Source organism: Castor canadensis, chromosome 9 (assembly GCF_047511655.1).
Source record: "Castor canadensis chromosome 9, mCasCan1.hap1v2, whole genome shotgun sequence".
Taxonomy (NCBI): Eukaryota; Metazoa; Chordata; class Mammalia; order Rodentia; family Castoridae; genus Castor; species Castor canadensis.
The window spans coordinates 45,235,213-45,261,892 of NC_133394.1; the positions used below are offsets into that span (position 1 = coordinate 45,235,213).

The 26,680-nt window shown below is 35.7% G+C and overlaps 1 protein-coding gene across 10 annotated transcripts in view; it reads right to left on the reverse strand.

Moving 5' to 3' along the window:
• The window catches only part of Zgrf1 (zinc finger GRF-type containing 1), a 72,483-nt gene that overhangs the window by 11,432 nt on the left and 34,371 nt on the right, over positions 1–26,680 (reverse strand). For 8 of the 10 annotated variants that reach the window (XM_074041559.1, XM_074041560.1, XM_074041564.1 and 5 more), the window contains 11 exons: positions 25,692–25,876; positions 23,589–23,785; positions 22,752–22,891; positions 16,671–16,814; positions 15,221–15,335; positions 13,680–13,942; positions 12,568–12,727; positions 8,723–8,800; positions 8,333–8,480; positions 4,610–4,737; positions 1,024–1,147 (listed from right to left, as the gene is read on the reverse strand). In XM_074041559.1, the coding sequence (XP_073897660.1) occupies positions 1,024–1,147; positions 4,610–4,737; positions 8,333–8,480; positions 8,723–8,800; positions 12,568–12,727; positions 13,680–13,942; positions 15,221–15,335; positions 16,671–16,814; positions 22,752–22,891; positions 23,589–23,785; positions 25,692–25,876 (1,682 nt within the window). Of the gene's footprint in view, positions 1–1,023; positions 1,148–1,474; positions 2,209–4,609; positions 4,738–8,332; positions 8,481–8,722; positions 8,801–12,567; positions 12,728–13,679; positions 13,943–15,220; positions 15,336–16,670; positions 16,815–22,751; positions 22,892–23,588; positions 23,786–25,691; positions 25,877–26,680 lie in introns of those variants that run through there. The other 2 variants (XM_074041566.1, XM_074041565.1) reach the window with 2 other exon arrangements.

The following is a 26,680-nucleotide window of genomic DNA, read 5'->3' on the forward strand; positions in this document are numbered from 1 at the left end:
TAATGATTTATTATCTATAATATAGAAAGAACTCCTATACTTTAACAACAAAAATAAAGCTAATTAAAAAATGGGCAAAGAACTTAAACAGGCATTTCTTCAAAAACGATATACCTTGAAAACAGTATGCTAAGTAAATAAGTCAGACATAAAATGACAAATATTGTATAGCTCCATTTATATGAGGCAACTATAATAGGCAAATATGTCTGTACCAAAAGTAGGCTAAGGGTTACCAGATGCAGGTGAGGGAAAAAGTAGGGATTATTATTTGACAAGTACAAAGTTTCTGTTTAGGATGATTAAAAACAAGTTGTGGAAACAGACAGGTAATGCTTGTAAAACATTGCAAATGTACTTTAGGAAAAAAAAATAATAAAGTATTGATCTGTAACACAGTGAACCTTGAAAGCACTGTGCTAAGTGAAGGAAGCCAGGTGCAAAAGGTCACATAGTATATGACTCCATTTAGATGAAAAAATCCAGAAAAGATAAACTCAGATGAGAACAGACTGTTGGTTGCTAGGGGCAGGGAGAGGAGAGTATGGGAATCACTACTAAGTGGGTATAAGGTTTCATTCTGGGGAAATTAAAATAATCTGCAACTAGGCAGAGGTAACAGTTGCACAGCATTGTGACTGTATTGGATATACTGAATTATTCACTTTAAATGGTTAATATGTTACTTGAATTCCATCTCCATTTTAAAATATGTTAATTAATCTTCCAAATATCTAAAAATGTGAAGTAGAGCTCCACAGGAATAATGGAAGCATTACAGTTTTCTTAGCTTTTAAGGCAAAAGGAATATATTTACTACCCACTATTGAAATACATAGGGAAAAGGTTCTTTTTATAAAGACATGCTAAAATTGTAGTATTCTAGTTATCCTTAAGATGAGTACTTTCTAAATAGCTCCAATTATAAACTGTTTAAGAACAAGGGCAGGCCTTTGTTCTCCATCAGCCCACACAATGTACAATCTACAAATGATACTTGTATAAGTATTTAGCAGTGTGTACCATTAAGCAAAGTCGGTCAAAAAGAGTTTGCTCCAATCCATTTTCATGAGCTGCATCAGAACCCTGAATAGTAGGAGGCAGCTGTTTGGGGTCTCCAACGAGAATCAGTTTTTCACACTCAAACCTAAAAAAAAGAATTTCAAAAATTAATCTAAGCAGTGAAAAAAATGGCATATTGACATCATTTATTGTACTTTCAAACATATATTCCAACAATTTGAATCCCAAGAAGTGTCCTGAGGCTTAACAGGACACTTTAATATGCTAATAAGCATATTAAAGCCTTTGAAATGTTATGCATTAAGGAATCTTTCACACAACTTAATTTTTTCCACATGAAACAAACTAAATGCCCCTTTCTTCTTGAAAGAATTAGTATTTCACAGAAAACATTTGGGAAACACATATTTTTAATCCATAACCTCTTAGAAGCTTTCTTTTATTGGCTTAAACTCTTGTTTTAGAGATGAGATGAATTAGACTCAGGGACTAAATGTCTTTTTAAATAGGAGTAAGAAATAGTAGGAAAGTTTATAGACAAACCTATATTCAAAGCTCAACTTCATTATATTCTATGGACACAACAAGTTATTTAGTCTATCCAGGCTTCAGTGTTCTTATCAGTAACCTGGAGGTAATAACACTTTCCATGGCTATTGTAAGGATTACATGGGTTTTGTTTGGATTTTGGAGACTGTATATGGAAACAAATGCCTTCTGTTAGGTGTGCTTGAGACAAACTTTCCCAATACAGCTAAGGCAGACACTGAAAAAACTGTGTTGCCCAGTGTAGACAGGAAGATACTACTTCACCAAGGCTGGCCTTAAACACACTATGAGTCCCAGGGCAGCCTTGAACTCAAATTGTGGCCCAGGCCTGTCTTCAACTATCTGGCAGCTCAGGTTGCCCTTGAACTCACAATGATGCCTAGTTCTTTTGTAAATCAACTCCATGTGGGTGGCCTTAAACTCACATGGATGAACAGCCATCCTTAAATGGACAAGGCTGGTGTTGAACACACTGTGGCATACAGGCTGCCCATGAACTACACTCACACCCTGGCTGACCAGAACTTACTGTGTATACATGACAGCAGTCCAGGGGTTCATCTTACTCTGAGGTCCAGCCAACAGAGGAATCAATGGGATTTGCTGGCTGATACTGAATTCAATATAGTTCTTCATCTGTGTAAAGGGTAAAATATTTTCTATATCATAGGATATTTTAAGAAATTAGATGATTTAATGCAGAATGGTTCATTATATTGATTAATATTTGATATTTCTGGAAGTTGCTATTTACTAATGCTAATAAAGTAGGTAATATTTAGCATACATTGAACATATCCATGTTTGTGTGTGTGTATGTTTGTGTGTGTTTTCAAAGAGCCAGAGAGACAGAAATGGAGAATTTAATCCATTGATTACTGGTGTTGAATGTTTCATGTCCATCTAAGGCAGCATCCTATGGTGGCTGAAAATGTACTTCTGAGATGTGAAGTGAATTTTTCAAGGTAAACCTACAACTACTGGCTGAAGGAATTCTAAATAACTTGAGGTGTTTTACACTATCAGGGGTCAATTCACCTATACCCAAATTCTAATCATGGCATATGAGTTTTTTATAAATCATAGAAATTTTATCCCAATTCAATTGTGTACAATTTGGTTCAAGAAAAGTGAACAAGTACTTGACAGAGAACAATAATCTTCCTGCTAGAAGGTAGCACCCTGGAAATGCCATCCATGTTGCTGTAGGCTGAAGGTGGCGGGGCCACTGTGCTAGTGCTTATGCAGGGTATCCAATCAAAAAATTCTTTCTTATGATGTCACAATGTGTAGCAACCCTGGAACTCTGAAAGCTCTGAGGAGCTCTTGCTGGCCAGTGGCTCTGTCAGAGTAGTCAGAAAGGAAGGAAACCTGGAGGACTCTGTCCCTGTGGTGTGGGGAAGACATCTCTGGTAAGTTGAACATTGGGAAGCTGGGCAAGGAGAGATGTATACATGGCCACTCAGCACAGCAGTCAAAGGATTCTACTCTTTCCATCCAGCCTACACTGCAGAGACCCAGGGAGTTAGACGGTGGCCACAGGTGTCTAAGCTGGTTGTTGGAATTTTGTTCTGCCTACAGATACTAAGCGACAACTGACCTAAATCTCTCTCACAGCAAATAGTCATCAAATAGGCCCAGACCTAGGCTGCCACCACATTACTGATATCAGTGGTAGAAGGGTATTTCAGGAAGAGGTGGTTTGTTTGGTTTTTCAGTCTGGAGATTGAAACAATGTCTTCAGTTAATCATGTTTCAAACATATTCTCCCAATATATTCAGGCAAACTTGAACTGAATATGTAGCCAACTCTGAATATCAACATACTGCTTCACCATGGCTGACCTTAAACATACTACGTGGCCCAGGCCAGCCTTGAAATAACTGTGCAACCAAGGGCCTTCCAAAACTCACTGATAGCGCAGATAGGACTTAAACCCATAGCAAGGCCTACTTATCCTTTAAATCTCACTTGTCCTGGGTGGCCTTGAACTCACTGTGGCATACAGGCTGCCCTTGAACTACACTCACACCCTGGCTGACTGGAACTCACTGTGTTTAGTACACAGTAAGTGCTATATTACTCCTAGGTCCTCCACTCCAGGCCTTACTGATTCTCTGCCTCTGACCCCTGGGTATAAAGTGACCAAATCATCCTGGTTTGCCCAGGACTGCTCAGTTTAAAAGACCCATGGTCCAGGAACCTCCCAAGTCCCTAGCAAACCCTGACAGTTGGTACCCGACTCCCTCATTAACTGGGGACCAAGAAAGGCTTGCTGAGTCCTAATCTGGTTCTTTTTCCACTATGTGTAGAACTCCTCAATAAGAAATGCTTTCTTTTCTTTTCTTTTTTATTGTGCTGAGGCTTAAACCTAGGGCCTCACACATGCTAAATATACTCTCTATCACTGAACTACTTTCCCAGCCCCAAGAGGTATTTTAAAAGCACAATTTTCATGGCTAGCACGGCCATGAAAATTTCATAATCTTCTAAATTTTAGGAGACAAACTTTCATTTTCAAATTGTTTTATTTATATACCTTATATAACCTAAAAATGTTTTCAGAATATAAACACTCAAATTATATCAAAGAAAGGGGACTAGGGCTGGAGATGTGACTCTAATGGTTGAGTGCCTGCCTAGTAAGTGCAAGGTCCTGAGTTTAAAGCCCAGTGCCGCCAAAAGAAAACAAAGGGAGGGGAGGGACTGGAGGACATTCCTCAGTGGAGCTAGGTTTTCAATATATGATTAGAGAGGAACTGTTAACCTAGTTCAGAAATCTGCAAAGTTCTACTAGGATCCTAGCACAGTACTCTTACGACTAAGGATTATCTGAGTCAAATGTCTAAACTGTAATCTAACAAAATTTTGATTCATTTATTTCAAAAAAATTCCCACTGTATTATTTTCAAAAATCACTTTGGTACTTGAATTGCTAAAAAATTTGGCAAAAGTCTATGAAGAGACTGAACTCAAGAGATGTTTGAAAAGATTTTGACATGGGAGTGCTCTTGAGAAAAGAATCTTTTAGGTTACCTTGCAATGGGAAGGAGAGAGGCAGGTTCAGTCATTTGACTACACTCATCCAGCACTACCACAGGGAATTTAAGGTCATTCATGCACGGAAATGGGCAGGCTGCACATGTAACACCAACAACTCGAACCTGTATTGAAACAAAAATGTTTTTAGCTGACAACTGTTAAAATAAGAGATGATATCTATCAAAAACTTAAAATTAGAATTAAGAAATAAAATTAGAAATAAAACTAGTCCTCATTTAGTTCTGGAAAATTAGAAATCATTGGTCACTTTATCTCTACATTTTCATTATTCTCACATACAAAATGGAAATCACAGTCTATAGGCTACTTAGTCTACAAGCTCATTATTAAAAACAAAAGGCACATTTTGATATTTAGAAGGAGTATATTATAATATCAATGACTTAGAAAATCTCAAGGATGACATATTTTCTCTTCCAGCTGAGCTTGAATACATTATATCAACACAGACCAAAATCCTCCACAAAGAGCACTGATACACTAATGAGCTGTCCTTTGCTTAGCCTTCAAGTACACTAGTACTTTGATTTACTTAGAAGGTAGCCTCACATGATAGTACACACTTAGAATCACAGTACTCAGGAGGAATGTGAGTTCAAAGTTCAAGGGCAGCCTGGGCTAGAGTAAGAAAAAAAAAAAAAACACAAGCATCTGGGTGACAGTGGCTCACATCTGTGATCCTAGCTACCTGGGAGTCCAGATTAGGAAGACCGAGGTTCAAGGCCAATCTGGACAAATAGTTCATGAGAACCCATCTCCAAAACAGAGCAAAATGGACTGGAGTGTAGCTTAAGCGGTAGAGCATCTGATTTGAAAGTGTGAAGCCCACCAATTAAACATCAACAAAAAAAAGATTTTTTTTTTACTATTGCTTGGATAATCCCTACTTACAGTAAATTTCAAATGTACTTGTAGCCTTTAGCATATTAGAATCTTACAAGCTTTAAATATTATCACAAAATGGCATTATTTTCAAGGTAAAAAGCCAGAAAGGTCAATATTTAATCTCTATAATTAAATATAGCGATAGAAAGTCTATGAATGTTGGAAATTGGATGTGGTCATTGGCATAGTAGCCTACAAGCTATACATATGCGCACACACACACTTGTGTGTACATGCACAAATATGTGTATACACACATATACATACACATATTCCCTGCCAATATCTGAAGTATAATTACACTTCCTAATAGCAAGGGTAATCCATGTGATCTGATCATCTCTTTTTCAATGAATGTAATTGACAAAAATGTGCTTTACAAGTTAAATATTGCATTCGCAGATCCTGTAAAACAAGAAAATATTATAAAGACCTTATTTTCCTAATAATAAATAATGTTCATCACATATAAAAACACTATATCAATAAGGTATTCCTTCTTTCATTACAAACAAAGTCAACCTTAAGGCAAAAGAATCCATGAGTTCTAGGCTGGCTTGAGCTACATAGCATGACCCTGTCTTAAAAAAAACAAAACAACAAAAAATCACATTTACATTAAAATTTTCACAATGTTCAAACATCCAGTTCTTTAAAAATATTCAGTCCTTGCAGCTTACATAGTAGTCTTTGTACTACTCAGAAATATCATTTATTATTGTATTATTTATTTATTATCTATTATTTTCTGGTAACAATATCTGACAAAAACAATCTATGAATGAGAATCTTAAATTTATAAATCAAGAAGCATTTTTTAATTGACAGAAATACCAAATACAAAAATCTAAAAAAGTTTTTTCTTTACAGAATTATATTATTGGCCAGGTGTATGTGGCTTATACCTGTAATGCTAGCTACTTAGGAGATAGAGATCTGGAGGTTTGTGGTTTGAAGCCAGCCCAGGCAAATAGTTCCTGAGACCCTATCTCGAAAACACCCAACAAACACACAAAAAGAATTAACTGGGCACCGGTGGTTCACACCAGTCATCCTAGCTACTCACAAGGCAAATATCAGGAGGATTGTGGTTCAAAATCAGCCAGGGCAAATAGTCCATGAAACCCTGTCTCAAAAAAACCCATCACAAAAAAAAGGCTGGTGGAGTGGCTCAAATGGTAGAGCACTTGCCTAGCAAGCATGAAGCCCTGAGTTTAAACTTCAATACTGTCAAAAAAAAAAATTATATAATTTTTATCTTTTAATTCATTATTACAATGCTGAGACTCCTAATAGTAGAAGAGATTTTACTATTATTGACCTAGAAATTAGTAATTAACTATAAAGGGTTTTAAAAACTGGTTTTACTATAAAGACATGTCACACTAAAAATGGGTCAGGTCTCCTAGCTTCACTGGATGGGGTATTTATTAGCAAACAGTTTTTTAAAAATATTTCCTCTAAAACAGTTTTCATTTGTGAATAGGTAATATTAATGAGCAACAGATTATCTTAGTTGGGCTTTTGTTTAGAAAATTATTTTTAAAAAATAGCAGTTTTTCCTTTATATTGTTATGTCAGGTAAGTGAGTCAGTTGGACATAAATTACTCATTTGTATTCATCGTAAACTCAGCCCTTGGTTGAGGAGAAGGCAGTACATAGTCAGCTCTATAATTCAGATCATAGAAAGTTAGTCTCAAGTCCTCTGAATGTGCTTGTAGAACCAAAATCTGTGGTGTATTGGTTATTATTTCCAATTTCTCCCTGCCTGTGAGATTACTACATATCTTTGCCAAGTAACTTTGCAGTACTTCCACCACAGAGGTAAGCGGAGGATGTTTCTGTGTCTCCCTGATGTTAGGCTTGGCTGGGTGACCTGTTACAGCAAACAGAATGTTAGCGGATATAATATGAATGGAAGCTTTGAATATACTTGTACTTGTGCCATCCGTCAGGACAAGATCATGCTATTGGAAATTGTTCTGAGGATGAGACTTGACCCATAGCATAAAGCTGAGCCACACAAGTTGACTGTCACAAGTTACTGTCTTAAAGCACTGAAGTTTTACTGCTCTGTAACATTATGTCAGCAACAGCTGACCAATGCACAGTTGACCAACCACGCAAGTTGGTTTCCCCAACTCTCTTGCGGAAAGGGACCAATGTCCACATAGTCTAAGAAGCCAATAATTTTCTTTTCTCCACCTGCCTTTCTTTTCCCAATGCTTTCCTTTCATAGGAGGAAGCTGGGTTTTTTTTTGGTTTTTTTTTTCCCCTCCTACCAGCTGAAGCCCAGGCTGCCCTGGATTAGAACTTGATCAAAGAGATGATGCTTCTTGGTGCAGCCTGGGATTCTGTGTGGCCAGTTGTGGCTCTCGGTGCATGAAAGCAAGTGTCTGTGCTGCCTCAATTCCCAGACTCAGACCCTGAAAGTCTTGGTTTTCTAGGAAAGCATTAAAGACAAATTTCACTTTGATATTTTGCTCAGGGTTAAAACTTTTCTTTGTCTATGTCTCCTAGAATAAAACTAATTTCACTGAGCTTGCCCAGAATCTCTTTCAAGCAATTCACTTTCTTCTTTAAACCTTAAAAAGATATACAATAGGGAGCAGGCATGATGAGTAGGATCTGTTCACGAATTTGAAGAAGGGTTTATAGTAAACATAAAATATGCACACACCTAGTTGAACCTAAACTATCACAGCAGTTAGTTTTATAAATGAAAATATTCTTCTATCACTAGCAATAAAGGGGATCTGAATAATATATACATGTAAATTAAGAAACAAATTGAAGCTATTTCCCCTTACCTGCTTCAGTAGGGTCCTGTTGGTCCCCAGTTTATGCTGATCAATACTTTTTCTCACATACACTCTTTCCACAGGAGTCAGGTCTTCCTTCATTAGTGCATGTAGTTCTTTTAATTGTTCATTTTCATTTTCTGAGCCTGCATGCAAACTAAAAAAAGAATTACATAAAATAATACTACCCTTTATTTTGTTTTGCGTACATAACACATGAGCAAAATACAGATTAGATTTTCTAAGTTAGATTTTCTAACTAAACTTCCTAAATTAACCAAGAAAAAGATAACCTTATCTTTTTTATTCATTATTATTCAAAAACCAAATCTAAAGCCAAATTTACATACAATTTTCATAGTTCTTTGAAAATTCCCATTTGGAATTTAATAGACTTACCTATAGGGTAAAATTGGCTTGGCAATCTTCTTAACACTCCCAACTCTGACAAACTTTTCAAATCCAAGACTGAGAAGGCTTTAAAGAAAACAAGATAAAATAGATTCTGATTATTTACAAAATAGAATATGAAACAAAATTTCATTTAATATTTATATCGTGGGTTTTTGGGGTTTTTGTTTTGTTTTGTTTTTTGAGACAGGGTCTTGCTGTGTAGCCTTCAAATTCAGAATTCTCCTGCCTCAGCTTCCTGAGTGCTAGGATTACAGGCATGTGCCACCGTAACTAGCTATATTATTAAAATTAATTTTGTATAATATTATAGAGTTATGTGACTCAATGTGAAATGTCTAAACTCAAAGTAAATGCAATGTGTAGCAGAAATAGCACATTTTATACAGATTTTTGGTAATTTCTTTTTTTCTTTTGCAGTACTGGGTATCAAACTCCAGGCCCTGTGCAGCTAGGTTGGGATATGCTGAGTTATATCCCAAGTCCTATTTTGTAGAGATTTTTAAGAATACTTATTGTTTTATGTGGAGGGCTCATTAAATATTTGTAAAACACCAATGTTAGTATTTATCAAAAATAAAACTGCCCCTAAAGACATAAAAGTATGGAAAGTAATAGATACTATATATTTAACAGCAAGGATTTTTTTTTTTTTTCAGCACTGGGATTTTAATTCAGGACCACATGCTTGCTAGGCAGGTGCTCTACCACTTGAGTCACTCTGCCAGGCCAAGATTTATTATTAAGAGTTCCTGAGACCCTATCTCCAAAATAACCGGAGCAAAATGGACTATGGATCAATGTAGAGTGCCTACTTTGCAAGTGTGGAGCCCTGAGTTCAAATTCCAGTTCCACAAAAAAAAGGAAAGATTATTATTAAGAGCCTCTTCACACATATTATTTCATTCAATACTGACTACAGCTCTGCAGACTTTCTAAGCTTAGAAACGAGGGCACTGAAACTCAGAGGTGAGGTAACTGTACTGAGGCTACATCACTAATAAATGGAGTTAGCCATGACTCAAACCCCAGGTTAGTCTGCCTATCTCCAGAGGCTATGACTATTCCTCTGTATACATTACCTCTAACCAGGGCCTTGTGTGGAAGGCACCCTTACCCTCTTTCCTCTAGAAAGTTAAATCTTCCAGCTCTAGCTTTATGCTAGGAATAGAACTGGAGTTCAATGAATACCAGGTCCTCTAAAACCTCTCTACCATCTCAAAAATGAGAATCTAAAAGTTAGAAAACTAAAGCACTATAGTCTTCCAAATATGGTATTCCAAAATAATGAAGAGATTTATTTAATGTCAATACATGAATAGATTTCAATTTCTACACTTTTCGTTTTAGAGAACAGTCAGTTACTTTGCACTCTGAAATTTTAGTTTATATTTTTTTCAATACAAGTTTGTGTTAAATTTATAACAATATTGTATCCTCAGACTACTACTTCCATGGGGTAAAGTAAAATGTATATATTTACTCAGCTGCCTTTTTTCTAACTTTGTCTTGTCCTGTCCATTACAATAGGAATACACTGTCTGTCCACTGTACAAGAATGTCATTTCAGTATGAAGAAATGTATGGGTCAAGCCAATGTGGCATTTGAGGCATCTATACTACTTGCAGATAACATTTCTCAGGTCCTTTTCAGAGATTTAAGAATTGAAGAATCTTTTTAATATGTTTCCTATTAAAAGAATCCAATACTTACTTATCTCTTCACTTTAGCTTCTCAATTTTTTTTTTTTTTTGAGACAGGGTCTTGCTGTATATAGTCCAGTTTGGCTTTGAACTCTCTGTCCTTCAGCCTCTGCTTCTTGAGTGTTGGGATTATAGGTGTGCACCACCACACACAGTTAGATGGAGGGTTTTTGTTGTTGTTGTTGTTTTTTAATGGTTTACTGAAAAATTTTTATCTCAATCTAAGCAATCTAAAGTTCTTTTGTATTTAGTCCCCCAGGTAACTCCTCATTATCTTGGATAAAAAATATCCTCAGTTACTCTTGGATTTCTCATAAGAATGCACAATGACAGGACCTTTCTAAAGGACAGTTTACCAAAATATATTAAGAGGCTAAAAGATGTTCTTATTTTTCATTCTAGGTTCAGGACTTTTTCTAAGGATAAAAACAGAGATGGGGAGAAGGAATTATGTTTAAGGATTTTTTTTGTCATAATATAATTAATAATGGCAAAAATTGGGACAGAATGTACCAATCAAAAACTGGTTAAAGAGGGTTGGGGGCATGGGTCAAGTGGTAAAAATACCTGTCTAGCCTGTGCAAGGCCCTGGGCTCAATTCCTAGTAATGAAAAAAAAAGTTTAAGTATGTATAAGCAAATCATCAAATGTAATGGAATTATGAAAGGTTAAGTTTTCTAAGATTTAATAGCGTAGAGAAATAATCTTTAAGTTAAACAACAACAACAAAAAGACCAGCCAGGTGCAGTGGCTCAGCTTGTAATTCCAGCTACTCAAGAGTTGAAGAGGATCAAGGTTCAAGACCATCCTGGGCAAAAAATTCACAAGAACCCATCACAAATTAAAAACAGGGTATGGTGGTGCATGCCTATCATCCCAGCTACACAGGAAGTGTGAACGGAAAAATTGTGGTCAAGGTGCAATCCCATTTCAAAAATAACTAAAGTTTTTATTTAGTCAAGAATATAGCTTGAATGGTAGTTTAAGCCTGAACCACCATAAATAAATAAACAGAACAATGCATATTGTTGAATTCCAAGTTCAGAAAGTAAAATGTACATGTATTAAAAAATCTATAAAATAGAAAGGAGGCAGTAGACAATTCTCTTCTCTGCCATTGTGGCAACAAACTCCAAAAAAAAAAAAATCTGTCAAGAAATAGGTATATAATCTGCGTATTTTCTACCATAAGCATTAATTTATATGATTATAAAAGTTAATTTTTAAAACTCTAGAATTATAAATAATGGATTATTTTTCCTAATAAAACTTTTTCACATATGATGAAATCCAAATAATTAAACACTAAAATATTGGTAAAACATGCAATATTTATCTTATGTAATCACAAAAATTTTATATCTGCTTAGAAGAAATTGCTGTTGCCTCCAGATCCCTCTTACTAAAACTGAAAATAGAACTTAAATTGTTCAGCTGTGTTAATATTATGTGTCCACATGGTTAGATAACAAAAGAATGGCCTATAACTGTTAGTCATTTTTCTGGGATTTGATTTTCGCCTACTTCTAATGTAACAGACCTAAGACTCCTGGGTCAGAGGCAAAGAACTTTTACTTGTGGCACTGGAAACAGCATGAGTATCATGGCTCTGCCTTAGATTCCTTTGGTCCCCAATTCCACAGGGAGATATAGAGCATCCCAACAGATTCCTGGGCATGCAGTGGATTGAGCAGCAATACAGCAACACTGAGATGGTAGATCTCTATTTTTAATAACGAGCAGTAGACAAGACTGCTCTTAGTCCTGGCAAGAGAAGTTACCTCACCAGGTCAGAGCTGCTGACTACAAACACAATCCTGAGAAACGCCTCGCAGGGATGCTGAGGGCCCATGTGAGTGGCCTCTCTGAGCAATATACTGCTAACCCTACATGTTCTTGGCTGAACTTGAAGTTTTATATAAATATCCCACTTTTAATGCCAAAATTGTCACACTTGGCATTTGATTTTATCCTGCTTATAAATGAATAAGTTAGCTTGTTACTATTCATAGATGCTAGCTCCTGGATCAGAGAAAATATCCACCATGCAGCAAAAATATGCATGGACTCTCAGGGCCCTTTGGGATTACCTCTCTCATCAGCTATTTAAATACACTTGTCATACCTACCCAAGAAGTACTCTGTCAACAGCTACATTGGTGGAAGAAGAAATCAGAAGCTTCCATGTCTTTGTATTTCCAACTGTAAGAGCTTCACTCTCTTCAAATAGCCGTACAAAGAACAAAATCACCACTGCCAGCAAATAGCTTTTTCCTGCTCCAAAAACACCTAATTATTTTAAAGGAAGGGGAAAAAATTTCAGGCAACATTATAAAAAATTTTCTGAAAGTACAAGAAATACTTCATCCATCTATCTCTCACTCTTACTCATTTCATTAATTGATGTATTCAAAAAATATTGGGTGCCCACTATGTGATATGCAGAGATAAATAGATAAATATTCAGAATATTCCTTAGTAAGACCACAGTCAAGAGGATAAACAGCTAAAATGTTAATGATAATATACTAGGCAACACTGTTATGGGATCCAAGAAAGAACAACATCTATCTTTGCTCTGGGAATGCTTCCTAACAGTAAGAAGTAGCAGAGTAAGTCTTGTACGGTAAGATATCCAGAATGTTTGGGTAATGTGTCATTCTAGGCAGAGATATGACAAACTGTCAAAAGAACTTCAAATGTTTCTATATGGCCTGTAGCATATAGATGAGATGAGGCTGAGAGATGGGCAATGGGATGAATCATAACTTTACTATAACTAAAATTTTTGAATTTTATTTTAGAGGCTGGTACAGGTATTGAAGTATTTTAATCAACAGGATTGACTTGTATTTTAGATAAACAGTCAAAACATGGAGGAAGGTAAAACTAAAAAATAGAACAATTAGAAAACTGTGAGATGATCATAACAGGAGTGCTAACTTTACTAAGTGCATTCCACGTGCCAAGCACTGTTATAAGCATTTCATCTATGATAATCATTTAATCCTCCAACCTATGGCTATTATCACCCCCATTTTACAGAGCAGATAATGAAAGCTAAGAAGGAAGTAACCTGTCCATGATCACACAGCTAATAAATGATAGAGCTAGGATGTAAAGGCAAGATTCTACCTCTAGAGCCTACTCTTACCCGCTGGGAAATTACAGAGAAGACTAACTTACAAAAAAATTACATAAAAGTGCATTTACAAGGATTGTCCTCTTTCTTGCTTCTTACCATGTATGACTGTGATAGGCAGGGTATGTGTACACAGATCCTTCGCTTCTTCAACACTTTTGTGGGATGCCATCATTTGAGCTATTTGAATTAGAGCTGTAGCTTGGTCCTTGTTTAAGCTGTGTGTCTGAATAAACTCAGTAGCTAATTGCAATGTCGCTTCTAGGCTGAGTAGTTCAAATTTTGTGTTGATATTTGCAAAGGCTGGTGGAATAAATTTTCTCCTATTGACCCCCTTATTGCTACCTGTCGTTAATGAAGACCTAGTAAAAAGGCAGTAAATCAGGAAAAATTAGACGTTTGAAATAGGTGAGTAGACTTATTCAGGACTTCATCACAGAGAACATTTTGGGGGAAAATGAATGGATATAGACCTCAATTTGGAGGAAGGTGCAAAAGAACTAACATTTGTTCAATATCTACTGTCTCCTGGCTTGAGTCTAAGCACTTTTCATATTACTTTATAGAATCTTCACAACAAAAGTAGTTAATTATCCCAAATAGAAATATACAAATATTAAATATTAAAATGTTTCCCCCCAAACCACAGCACTAATAAGTGGTAGACTTAAATAAATAATATAGCCTCTATTTCAGGAAAAATTACAATAAATAAATTGCATTTAGTTCTATGAAGACTAAATTCATTTCAAGTTGGACAAATAACATGACGGAATCGTAAGAATATGTTTTACTTAGGATTTCATGGGGTAAAAAAGCAAAGTACCACAAGATAATAGCAATCCAAATTAGAAAATAAACTTTTTATATCATTTTAATGCATTTAATATACTATCTCTTCATGTTCTTAAAGCCAGGACTTGGTGTTTAAAAAATTAAAAGTGAAATATAATGTCAAGAATAAAATTAGGGCCTGGCACCAGAGGCTTAGTCCTGTAATCTTAGCTATTCAGGAGGCAAAGATCAGGAGGATCACAATTTGAAGCCAGCTTGAACAAATAGTTCGTGAGACTCTGTCTCAAAAATATCCAACACAAAAAAGGGTGGGGCAGGGCACCAGCTCAGCAAGCGTGAGGCCCTGAGTTCAAACCTGAGTATGCAAAAAAGAGTAAGTAAAATTAGTTTTGACATATCCATTGGATTCAAGTTGTAAAATGATTCTTTTAAATCATTTTGAGTTCCAGTCTAACCTGGGTTATGCAGTGAAACCCAGTTTCAACAAACAAACAAATTAGTCCTTGATAAAGAAAAAACATTTTGCACTATTTATTAGCCCAAGTCACATAAAGAAATGAGTGGGTCTTTGTTAAAATTCATTTACATACTTTTGTGGTGCTGGGGATTAACACAGGGCCTTGCACAATCTAAGCAATTGCTCTACCACTGAGCTCTACCATCCTCCCCAGTGGCCCTTTGTCTTTTTATGTTTAACTAGTAGCAGACAGTAGTCTCTTAGTTAGAAAGATAATTAATAATCTTACTGTTAAAATTTATATAATGTGCTGTTTTTGTATTTGCATATTCACTTTCAGTTTTGATTTTTTTAAATATCAATGACCTGAAGATAAACTACGACTTACATTGTTAATAGGTGTGGTGTTAGAGGTAAAGTAGCTGGATTAAAGTAATCCTGAATGTTTTTCAAAGTAGTCAGCTCCGTGCTGGCATTACAAACCAGTAACGCATGGACCACTACTATAGAGAAGATGCAGAAAATGATTACTTGGGGTAAACCATAAAGAACCATTTAAATATCCTTATACTCAGAGTTCAGCTACTGAATTAATCATGACATAAAATGAACATTTAAGTACAGGCAGAGGTCCTTAAACTTTTGTCCATTAAATTACTATGCTATCTGCTCATTGATTTCATATGTGAATACACAGAAATTGCATAACTTGAATCAAACTTGGGCTTCTATGGATCAGCACAAAGAACAACTGTTTTGAGCCAATGCATCATAGCACTGCTTGACTGGCAGTTCTTTTTAATACCACTTGTGCTGTTACAGTAGTACTTGTGTAATTTTAAAACATTTTCTTATATTTCTTCAATTTTTTCATTAAAATTAGAATGCTGATATTGGTAAACAACTGCAAATATATGAAAATATCCATATGAAAAGTGGCAAATGTTTACTTAATTAGATTCTTATTAGATCTTAGCTGGTTGACTAGGTTTATCCAGTTTACAAAGACAAGAGATATCAGCCAGGCATAGTGGTATACACCTATAATCTCAGCACTTGGGAGGTTAAAGGCAGGAGGATCAAGAGTTCAAGATTATCTTAGATTATATAGTAAGATCTTGGTCTCAAAAAAAACATAACAAACAAGCAAAAAAAAAGAAAAAAGAAAAATCCTACTGTCATTAAATGCTGTATGGACCAAACCATTAGAAATAATTACAAGGATCAAAATGTATGCAGAAGTCTATAGATGCATAAAACAAGATAGGGACTCAGTTTACTAAAGATTTCTTTATTAAAAGAATGAGGTACAAAGTCTGTCTTATTAAAATTTTTTCAAGACAGATAAGGTACTCTCAAGGCAAAAATCATACTCTCAAGGCTATAGGTGTAGTTCAAGTGGTAGGGCACCTGCCTAAATTTTTGAAAATCAGGTATATGGTGTGTAAAATTTAACTTTAACAAAAAATAATGGCTAAAGATTTCATCAAGCCCATAGGACTTGAACTGTAGAAATATTTACGAATTCATTTTTCATTGATATTTTCAGAAACACATTTATACCATATTAGAAACTAGAGGTGGGGGCTGGTGGAGTGGCTCAAGTGGTAGAGCGCTGGCTTAACAAATGTGAGGCCCCGAGTTCAAACCCCACTGCCACCAAAGAGAACAAACAAACAGAATAAAAAAGAAAGAAACTAGAAGAGGGTGCTTTTTGTTGGCTTTAGTCCAATAATTCCACACACTGTTAGTGGGCTTGCTCATAGTGCCTCCTTTTTCATAAACCTAGAGAGGGATTCTTTTTAAATATAAATTAGGATGTATGTGGCAATACTTACTGTTAGTGGGCCAGTTAGAAGGGAAATAGCCTTTCAAAGGTAGGAGCTCCACCTCATTGATAGATGATGGTCCAAAGAAAGCACTACATGCAACAAAAGTATCTAGCTCGAAGTCTAGGGTTTTTGAAATCACCCACAGATCATCTAAAAAGACAAACATCCCCGTTTTTATTAAGCTATGATTGACAAATACAAATTGTATGTAGTTAGGGTATACAAGATGGTATTGGGGGAATTGCTGGGATTGAATCTAGTGCCTGTTAATGCTAAGCACTCACTCTATAGCTGGGCTACACATCAGGTGCAATGTGGTAGTTTAATAAAAGAATACCTGGTGTAACAATGCCCACAGTCAAGCTAGTTGTTTAACATATCGGTCACCTGACACAAAAAGTTACCTTTTTTTGTGTGTCTATGGTGAAACTCTTAAGATCTACTCCCTATGCAAATTTCAAGTACACAATATACCATTATTAACAATCGTTACCATGCTAGAGATCTCTAGAACTTACCCATAACAGAAAGTTTGTACTCTTTGACCAATATCTCATTTTCTCTATCCCTCAACCCTTGGCAACCACCATTCTACTATCTGTTTCTCTCTAAGTTCAACTATTTTAAATTCACATATGTGTGAAAAATTTGCCTGTGTCTGGCTTATTTCACCTAGCATAAAGTCCTGTACATCCACATATATTGTCATATATGTATTGTATATATTATATATATATATATATATATATAATATATATTGGATTTCCTTCTTTTCTTAAGGCTCAATAGTGTTTCATTTGTGTGTGTGTATACAATGGAAGATATAGATGTGTATGCATGTATATACACATATACACACACACATTCCATTATTTCTTTAGTTATTCTTCCATTGAAACACAGTCTTCAAAGTTTGTTCAGGCTGCCATAATAAAATAGCTTAGACTGGTTTGCTCTCTCCGTCGTAGATGGAGCCTCTTGCTGCCTCCTTACATGGTAGAAGGAGGAAAGACTATGTCCTCGCAGGGCAGAGGGGAACAAAGGGGCTGGGGTGTTCCTTTCAACCTCTTTTTATAATGCCACTAATTCCACTCATAATGTACAGGCCTCAAGACTTAACCACATCCTAAAGGCACTACCTTTGAATACAGATTGACTGTCCATTATCCTAAATGCTTCTGACTTGGAAGTATTTCAATTTAGGAAATTTTCCTAAATGTTTTCTAGATATATTTGCATATATCTAATGACATATCTTAAGGACGATCCTAAATTCAAACACAAAATTCATTTATGTTTCACATATACTTTATATACATAGCCTGGAGGTAATTTTATACACTATTTTTAATAATTAAAACATACAAACATAAAGTTTCATGGTATGGAATTTTCCATTAGTGGTATTGCATTAGCACTCAAAATGTTTTGGCTTTAGAGCATTTTGGAATTTTGGAATTCAATCTGTACTAATAACAAATCAACATAATTTTCCTTCACTCAAAAAGTCTTAGAACAAATTGATGAACCATCTGCTTAATGACAAAGGTGATCTACATTCTAGAATAGTTTCTTGCCTTTCTTTCAGAACTAGAAAGTCTGTGCACCAGACCCGACCAGTAAATCATACTTTGAGAAGCACTACTGTAGATAATGTCAGTTGGAGGAACAGGAAGAGGAACAGTGAGGAAAGGACTCTGGACAAGGACTAAGGGATGTGATAGTTTAATAAGTACTTTTTTTACTGAGGGTAAGATTTAACTATCAATTTTTTTAAAGGCAGAAAAAATTTTAAAGGTACATAGAAAAAAGTAAGATAAGGAGAAATAATAATTTAAGATTATAGAGAGTATAGTCAATTATAATGATGTAACTATTGAGCTTACAATTCAATTGTATTGTATTTACAATTCAAGTTTTTGTAATTGAGATATGTTGTTTATAGGGATACACCTATAAAAACACACAAATGTGGAAAGAAAAGATTGGAAAAAGACTTATCAAGTAAATATTAGTAATAATAAACCTGAGATATTTATATTGACAAATACATTTTAAGAAAAAAGTATTAAAGTTGGAAAGAGTCTATATGAAAAAAAAGTTTCCATTTACCAAGAAGATAACCATAATTGAAAACCTATATGTACTTAATAAAATAGCCTCAATACATAAGGTGAAAAAAGTAACAAAATAGCAAGGAGAAAGTGCACCATAGAAGACTTCAACTCATCCCCCTTGATTGCTGATATATAACTAACAAAAAATTGGCAAGATCTGAATTATACAGTTACTAACTTGAACTGATAACTAAAGAAGAGCTATGTATCCAACAATTAGAGAAAATGAATATTTCTCATGGTTTTTGCAAATCAATAAAACCTTAAGGGGTTGGGTACAATGGTGCATACCTATAATCCCAATGCTTGGGAGGCTGAGGAAGGAGGACTGAAAATTCAGTGCTGGCCTGGACTACATTGTAAGAGTCTGTCTCAAAAAAAAAAGTTACAAAATATTTAAATAAACAGAAATATATCACCTTCCTGAATAATAAAACAATATTTAAAAGATGTCATCCTTCCCCAACTTCATTCACAGATATGACTTCAATCAAAATCCCAAAAGGTTTGGGTTTTTTTGTTTGCTTTGTTGAGACTGGGGTTTGATCTCAGTGTACTGAGCTTGCAAAGTAGGAACTCCACCACTTGAGGTATACCTCCAGTCCATTTTGCTCTGGTTATTTTGGAGATAGGGGTCTCATGAACTATTTGCTTGAGCTGGCCTCAAACCACAGACCTCTTGATCTCAGCCACCAAAAGAACTGGGATTACAAACATAAGCCACCAGTGCCCAGCCACCAACAGGTTTTTTTCCAAACTTATTAAGATGATTTTAAAATGTATATGGAATGCTGAAGAGCCAAGATTAGCTAGCACTTTATGGTCGTGTCTTATAGGCAGTACTTTATTTACAGTACAGTAATTAAGATAGTATAGAATTGCCACAAAGATATACAAATTGACTAGCAGTGTAAAATAGGAAATCCAGAGACAGGTATACACTATTTGAACTTGATTATATGACAAGAGGCAGCATTGCTGACCAGAGAGGAAAAGAGGAGAAAAAAAAAAAAGGTGAAATGGAATCTAATCTCATGTCATATTTTTAAAAAAACAACTCTAAATGAATTGGAGATTCAAATGTCAAAAACAAAACTTTAAAACACTTGCCAGAAAATACAGGCAAATAATTTTACTTAGGAAAAGATTTTTTTTTTTTTTTCCAGTACTGGAGTTTGAACTCAGGGCCTTCACCTTGAGCCACTCCACCAGCCCTTTCTTTGTGTTAGGTATTTTCAAGATAGGGTCTCACAAGCTATTTGCATGGCTTCGAACTATGATACTCCTGATCTCTTCCTCCTAAGTAGCTAGGATGACAGGCGTGAGACACTGTGCACAGGTGGGAAAGATTTTCTTTTTTTTAATTTTATTATTCATATGTGCATACAAAGCTTGGGTCATTTCTGCCCCCTGCCCCCACCCCCTCCCAGGAAAGATTTTCTTAAACAAGACACAAAAAGCATTGTCCATGGCTGGGCACTGTGACACATGCCTGTCATCCCAGCTATGCCAGGAGGCACAGTGGGAGGATTACAGTCCAGGATGGCCAGGGAATAAGATGAGACCCTACCTCAAAAATAACCAAAGTGAAAAAAAAGAAAAAGGGCTGGCAGAGTGGCTCAAATGGTAGAATGCCTGCCTAGCAAGTGCACCACAGTACCAAGTACACCAAAAACAAGGGAGGAGCTTAACCTTAAAAAAGCATTGTCTAAAAAATATGATTATTCTACAATTAATTTTTGAACTAAGGATGTAGCTCAGTGGTAGATCACTTTATTAGCAGCATGTATGGGAGCCCTCAGGTGTTTTATTTGTTTTTTGGGAGATTTTGGTCTATCTAAAGTAAGTAAAAAGACATGTGCCAGGCCCCGGTGGCTCACACATGTAATCCTAGCTACTCAGGAGGCAGAAATCAGGAGGATCGCAGTTCAAAGCCAGCCTGGGAAAATAGTTTGCAAGACCCTATCTCAAAAATACCTAATAGAAAAAGGGCTGGAGGCGTGGCTCAAGATGAAGGCCCTGAGTTCAAGCCCCGGTACTGCAAAAAAAAAAGATTTGTTACATAATACACATGACCAACAAAGGATTAACATGATGACTCTTTTGAGAACTTCTAAAGATGGGTAAAAAGAAACACACACAGCTAATAAACACATGAAGAGCATTTCAAAATCATTGTAATGCAAGCAAGCTATTAGCACAATGAGATTATTTTTCACCCATTTGAGTAGGATGAGCCACATTTTGCTTAAACTTTGATAATAGATATACAAAATGATATAACCACTATGGAAGTCAGTTAGGCACTACAAGCTAAAGACATGTGTAGCATTCTCATATCCTGTAATGCAGTATTGTCGTATCTAGGATGGTACCCAAATGAAATTCTTAATCATCTACAAGAAAACACAAGAATACTCACAGTATACTGTTCAGAATGGCAAAACTGAGAAATTCAAATGACCATCAGTGGAAGACTAAATGAACGAATTGTGACACAGTCACAAAAGAAAATAAAATACGATTGTCAAAATAAATAATCTAGTCTCTAGATTTTAGAATGACAACCAAAAACATGGATAAATTATAGCAATATACTAAGTGAAAAATATAAATTCCAAAATATTAAATACAGAATGAAATAATTTTAATAAGGAATAATACATAGACTGAAATCATTTTAATAAGAGTTTAAAAACTAAAGATTTAAAATGTGCTCCTTGAGCTGGGCACAGTGGTACATGCTTGTAATCCCAGTACCCAAGCCTGGGTTATCTATCAAGAGACCCTGTCCCCCTCATCCCCCAAAACAAGTGCTCTTTAGAAATTCATTTATATAAATTTATATACAAAGAAAAGCAAAACATTGACAAGAGGTCAAAATAATTACCTTGGATTAGGAGACACAGGCAGATGAGTTAGCGGGTTATATTCTGTTAAATGTAGGTTGGCATAAAGATACTAGATTTTATTTTGGTTATGGGTTCACAGATACTACATTACTTTAAATAACTAATTAAACAAAAGCAAGCTATCTGAGAACTCATGACAAGAATAGATCATGAAACAAAAATAAATTATTAAAACAATTTAGTGTACCTAAAGGCCTTTAAAACAATCTGTTTTTAATATTTTATTTCCAAATATACAAAATTGGAGATCCAGTGTTAGGGAGACAATAAAGAGTATCAGCAAACTCATTTTTCAGTTTATTTTCAACATTGGATCAGAGTAGAGCTGAATCTATGTATTCATATGATGCCAAAGACTTAATGTGACTTTTTTTTTTTTTGGTGATACTGGGGTTTGAATTCAGGGCTTTATATTTGCTAGACAGGCGCTCTATAGCTCGGGCCATGCCTCCAGCCCTTTTTGCTCTGGTTATTTTGGAGTTGGAATCTCACTTTTTTTTTGCCCATGCAAGCCTGAACAGACAGACTCCTGTTTTATGCCTCTGGCTGTCTCTGGGATGACAGCCGCAAGCTACCACACCCAGCTTTTTTCCATTGAGATGGAGTCTTGCAAACTTTTTTGTCTGGGCTGACCTGGAACTGCCATCTTCCCAACTTCAGCCTCCTGTGTAGCTTGGGATGGTAGGTACTTGCCACTGCGCTCAGCTAATGGCTGAGACTGGAATCTTGTAAACTTTTTAAGTTTTAGCAAGGATTTATTTTAGCATAACAGAATAAATTAGGGAAAAGTAGGGGGAAAGGGAGAAACTCTTCCTCTTCCCTGCAAATCTTCTTTTGCCTGGGCTGGTTTTAAACCACTATACTCCTGATCTCAGCCTCCCAAGTAGCTAGTATTATCAGTGTGAGCCACTGGTGCCCAGCTTAGTGTGACTTTTTAATAAAGTTGCTTTTGGTATTCTTTTAATAAAATGTCTTAAATATAAAGAACATATAGAGCTATATATTATAGATATTCATCTGCATGTAACTGAATCACCAACGTGCTAAGATCTACTTACCTTTTCCATAGACAGAAGAACTTTCCTTCCGACTCAGCTTAAGATAAAGTTTGCTTTTTGTTTCACTATAAAATTCAGGATTTATAGTAGCAAATTTCTTTAGTTTGCCATATTGTTTTCTCTGAAAATCAAATCCTTTTCTGAAAAAAAAAAAAAGAAAATTGAATTTGAATACTAAAGTGCAATTTTAAAAAACTTTAAAATATAGCATGTAAATAAAAGAACCAGAATTGTACACATTTATTTACTTTCATACGTGTATATAAAATATAAATATATTCCATCAAAGAAAGAAAACAACCCTCATAGCACTGTCATCAGTTTAAATGAGGTGTAGATGGGAAAAGACGCAAAATGGGAATGGTAACCTCTCCCCATTTCTCCATATCTTATACATCATTGTGATACAAATGAGATAATACATACACAGAGAGCCTGGCATCTATAAGCTCCCAATAAATTATGACGTAAATGATCCTTATATTTTGTTTAGTAATTGCACTTTTATAAAAGACTTGTTTCTAAAAAATAGCATTCTATTCTCCTACAGACTCTATGTTCAGGCTTTTCAATGATCGCTCACCTATCATCCTGCATTACTAAAAGTTATTCCTCTGCTTTGTTCTATATGGTTCCCTTTAGGATTAGAAAAAACAGCCATGAATATATACAAAGATGGTTAGAAAAATAGCTTCCTGCCAACTATCCTGATATTGCTGACACCACTGATGCTGAGAGGGCCAAAATAGCCTTAAAGATTTCTGCCACCTCACACTTATAGTAATTGAGGGACTCTCTCTGATAGGTACTTTTCCTATCTGGTAGTATAAAACATACCTCACCAAAAGCTGGCATTCCTCATAGACTGGGATCTTTTGACTTCTTAAATACAAGCCAATACTCTTAATATCACTTAAAACCATACTGGGCCGAGACTCTTCCTGTGTTAACAATCCTGGAGTCACTTCCTCAAGCCACTTGAAAAATTTACATTGATCAGCTTTGGGTCTATCACATGTATAAAAGAGACGACCCTAGGGAAAAATGGTAGAGGGCTTATCAAGCATGTATGAGGCTCTGGGTTCCATCCCTGGTAATGCAAAAAAAATTAAATTTATTAATGATAAGGTTTTTTTGTTTTAGTTAGTATTATGCTTGTCAAGATTTTTATAAAGACTGCTTGGATTAATACATATAGTCCAGGAAATTAATCACTATACAATTTAATGTAATTTAAATAGTAAATTTTTAAGTCACTTATTTTCCATTTATTATCTCTTTATCAACACATTACATTATTCTGAGAATTAAAGCTTATTTGAAAATTAGCAATAAATTAAAATTTGTTATTCTGATTATTTACTATAGACAACTTGAAATCTATCCAGAACTGCAAGCAACATCTGTGCATCTTTCCATACTTTTTCCTCACACATGCACATGCACACACACATACACACACGCTCACTCACAAATACACACATTTTGTTTTGTAAAGAAAATTCAAGCCAGGCACCAGTGGCTCACATCTATAATCCTAGCTAGTTGGGAGGCTGAGATCAGGAAGATCATGGTTTGAGGCCAGCCTGGATAATTAGTTCATGAGAGACCCCATTTCCAAAATAACCACAGCAAAAATGGAACTGGAGATGTGCCTCAAATGGTACAGCACTTTGCAAGCATGAAGTCCTGAGTTCAAACCACAATTCCACTGAAAAAAATTCACATCATGATGTATCTTCTACTCTATATTTAGAGCTCTGATATTTAACATAGTACAGGCATGCAGCAGCCATGTCATCAGACAATCTTGAAAAGAACACAAATATTTTGAATGCCTGTATACTTCATTCTATAGTTATGCTATTATTTATGAATTCTTGTTTATTAAATAAATCTTATTTAATAAATAAATTTATTTATTGATAGGCAGTTCTAGGGGCTTAAACTCAGGGCTTTGAGCTTGTGAGGCAGCATTCTAATGCTTGAGCCATGCCTCCAGCTCTTCTTTTTCTGGTTATTTCAGAAATGGGGTATTGCTTTTTGTCCAGGCCAGCCTGGACCGTGATCCTTCTATTTTAAACTTCCCACCATCATGGGATAAGTGCTTGCCACCATACTCAGCTGTTTCCATTAAGATAGGGTCTTGCAAGCTTTTTGAGCTAGCCTTGATCATGATTCTCCCCATATCAGCCTCCTAGGTAACTTAGCATGACAGAAGCACACCACCACACCCAGCTATTGGTTGAGATGGGGGTCCCTCGAACTCCTTGCCCAGACTGGCCTCAAACCTCAATCCTCCTGATCTCAGTCTCCCAAATAGCTATGATTACAAGTGTGAGCTACCAACTCCTGGCTTGACAACTAAATCTAAAGTCAAATTTACATACTCAACCAATGATGAAATGAGACATGTAAATAGTGAAAGAAAACTGTATTGCGGTAAGGTGTGGTAGCATATGCTCTAATCCTAGCACTCTGGGGCTAAGGCAAGAGGATCATGAGTTTGAGGCCAGCCTGGGCTACACTGAAAATTCCAGGAAAGTTGAAAGTACACAGCAAGACCTCGTCTTAAAAAAAAAGGCAGAAAACCATCAGGTAGGACATATCCCCCTTGTCAGTGCTCTCACTATTACTTGGGCATATCCCTCTTATTTTATCAATTACAGCAGTACATAACATTTTCTTTCCTGTATCTCTTTCTGTCCACTACTATGTAGTAAGTTCCTAAGCAACTCAAAGGTTCATCTTAACACATATTTCTGTGTCCTAGAACACAGATCATTCTTTTCATAAAATTTTATTGAGCGCTTACTATACATTAGCTATGAATGCCTCAAAGACACACAATCAAGTCTCACTCTCCAAGCTCACTACAAAACAATAAGCATGTGAGTTACATATAATGTAAGTACAGGGTGTGGGGAGTAGGAATGATACCTTATTTGGACCTTCTTTTTTAACCATGATAAGTTTGGCAGGTTGATTATGATGGCAAGATGGCAAATTATTTTCTACATTTTTCAGATCCTCTCCTTGGGGCGATGTGTAAAATGATATGTCAACTTTTGAAAGAGCTTTGTGCAACCTCTGGGCCAACCCAAACAGCAATATATTTAGATGTTCTACAAAAAAGGAGGTAAATATAACTGAAAATTAAATATAAAATCATTTTGTTTTGGACTGGAAGTGTGGCTTAAGCAGGAGAACGCCTGCTTTGCAAGCATGAAGCTCTGAGTTCAAACTCCAGACCCACCAAAAACAAAAACCACAAAATTATTTTGTTTGTATCACATATATGCTCTTTATTATTTGAAAATGCCCTTTTAACAGAGTCAACTATAATGTAACACTAAAATCCAGTTTATATTTTTTATTTTATGTATTTTTTTGGTGGGGGGGGTACTGGGGTTTGAACTCAGGGCCTGGCACTTGCCAAGTAGGCACTCTACCACTTGAGTCACTCCACCAGCCTTTATTATTGTCTTTATTTTACCAAATTAAAACAAGAACATTATAGCCATTAAATAATGTATCCAAGGCAAAATACTACTAAGTGACAAATCCCGGACTTCAACCCATATCTGTCAGACTTTAACTAGTGTGCAGTACTTTTTTAATCATTTAGACTTCTTCTTATTCTAATTATTAATACATATTAATTGTATATATTAGTTGGCTTCACCATAATATTCCCACATTTGGACACATTATGCTTTTAGCATCCATTTTTAATTTTTTATTTTTTGAGACAGGGTCTCACTATATAATCCAAACTGTCCTCATTCTCAATCCTCCTCCCTCAGCATCCCGAGTGCTGGGATTACAGGCATGTGTTATCATGCTTGACAACATCCATCTTTTTTTTTTTTTTCATTTTTCTTTTATTATTCATATGTGCATACAAGGCTTGGTTTATTTCTCCCCCC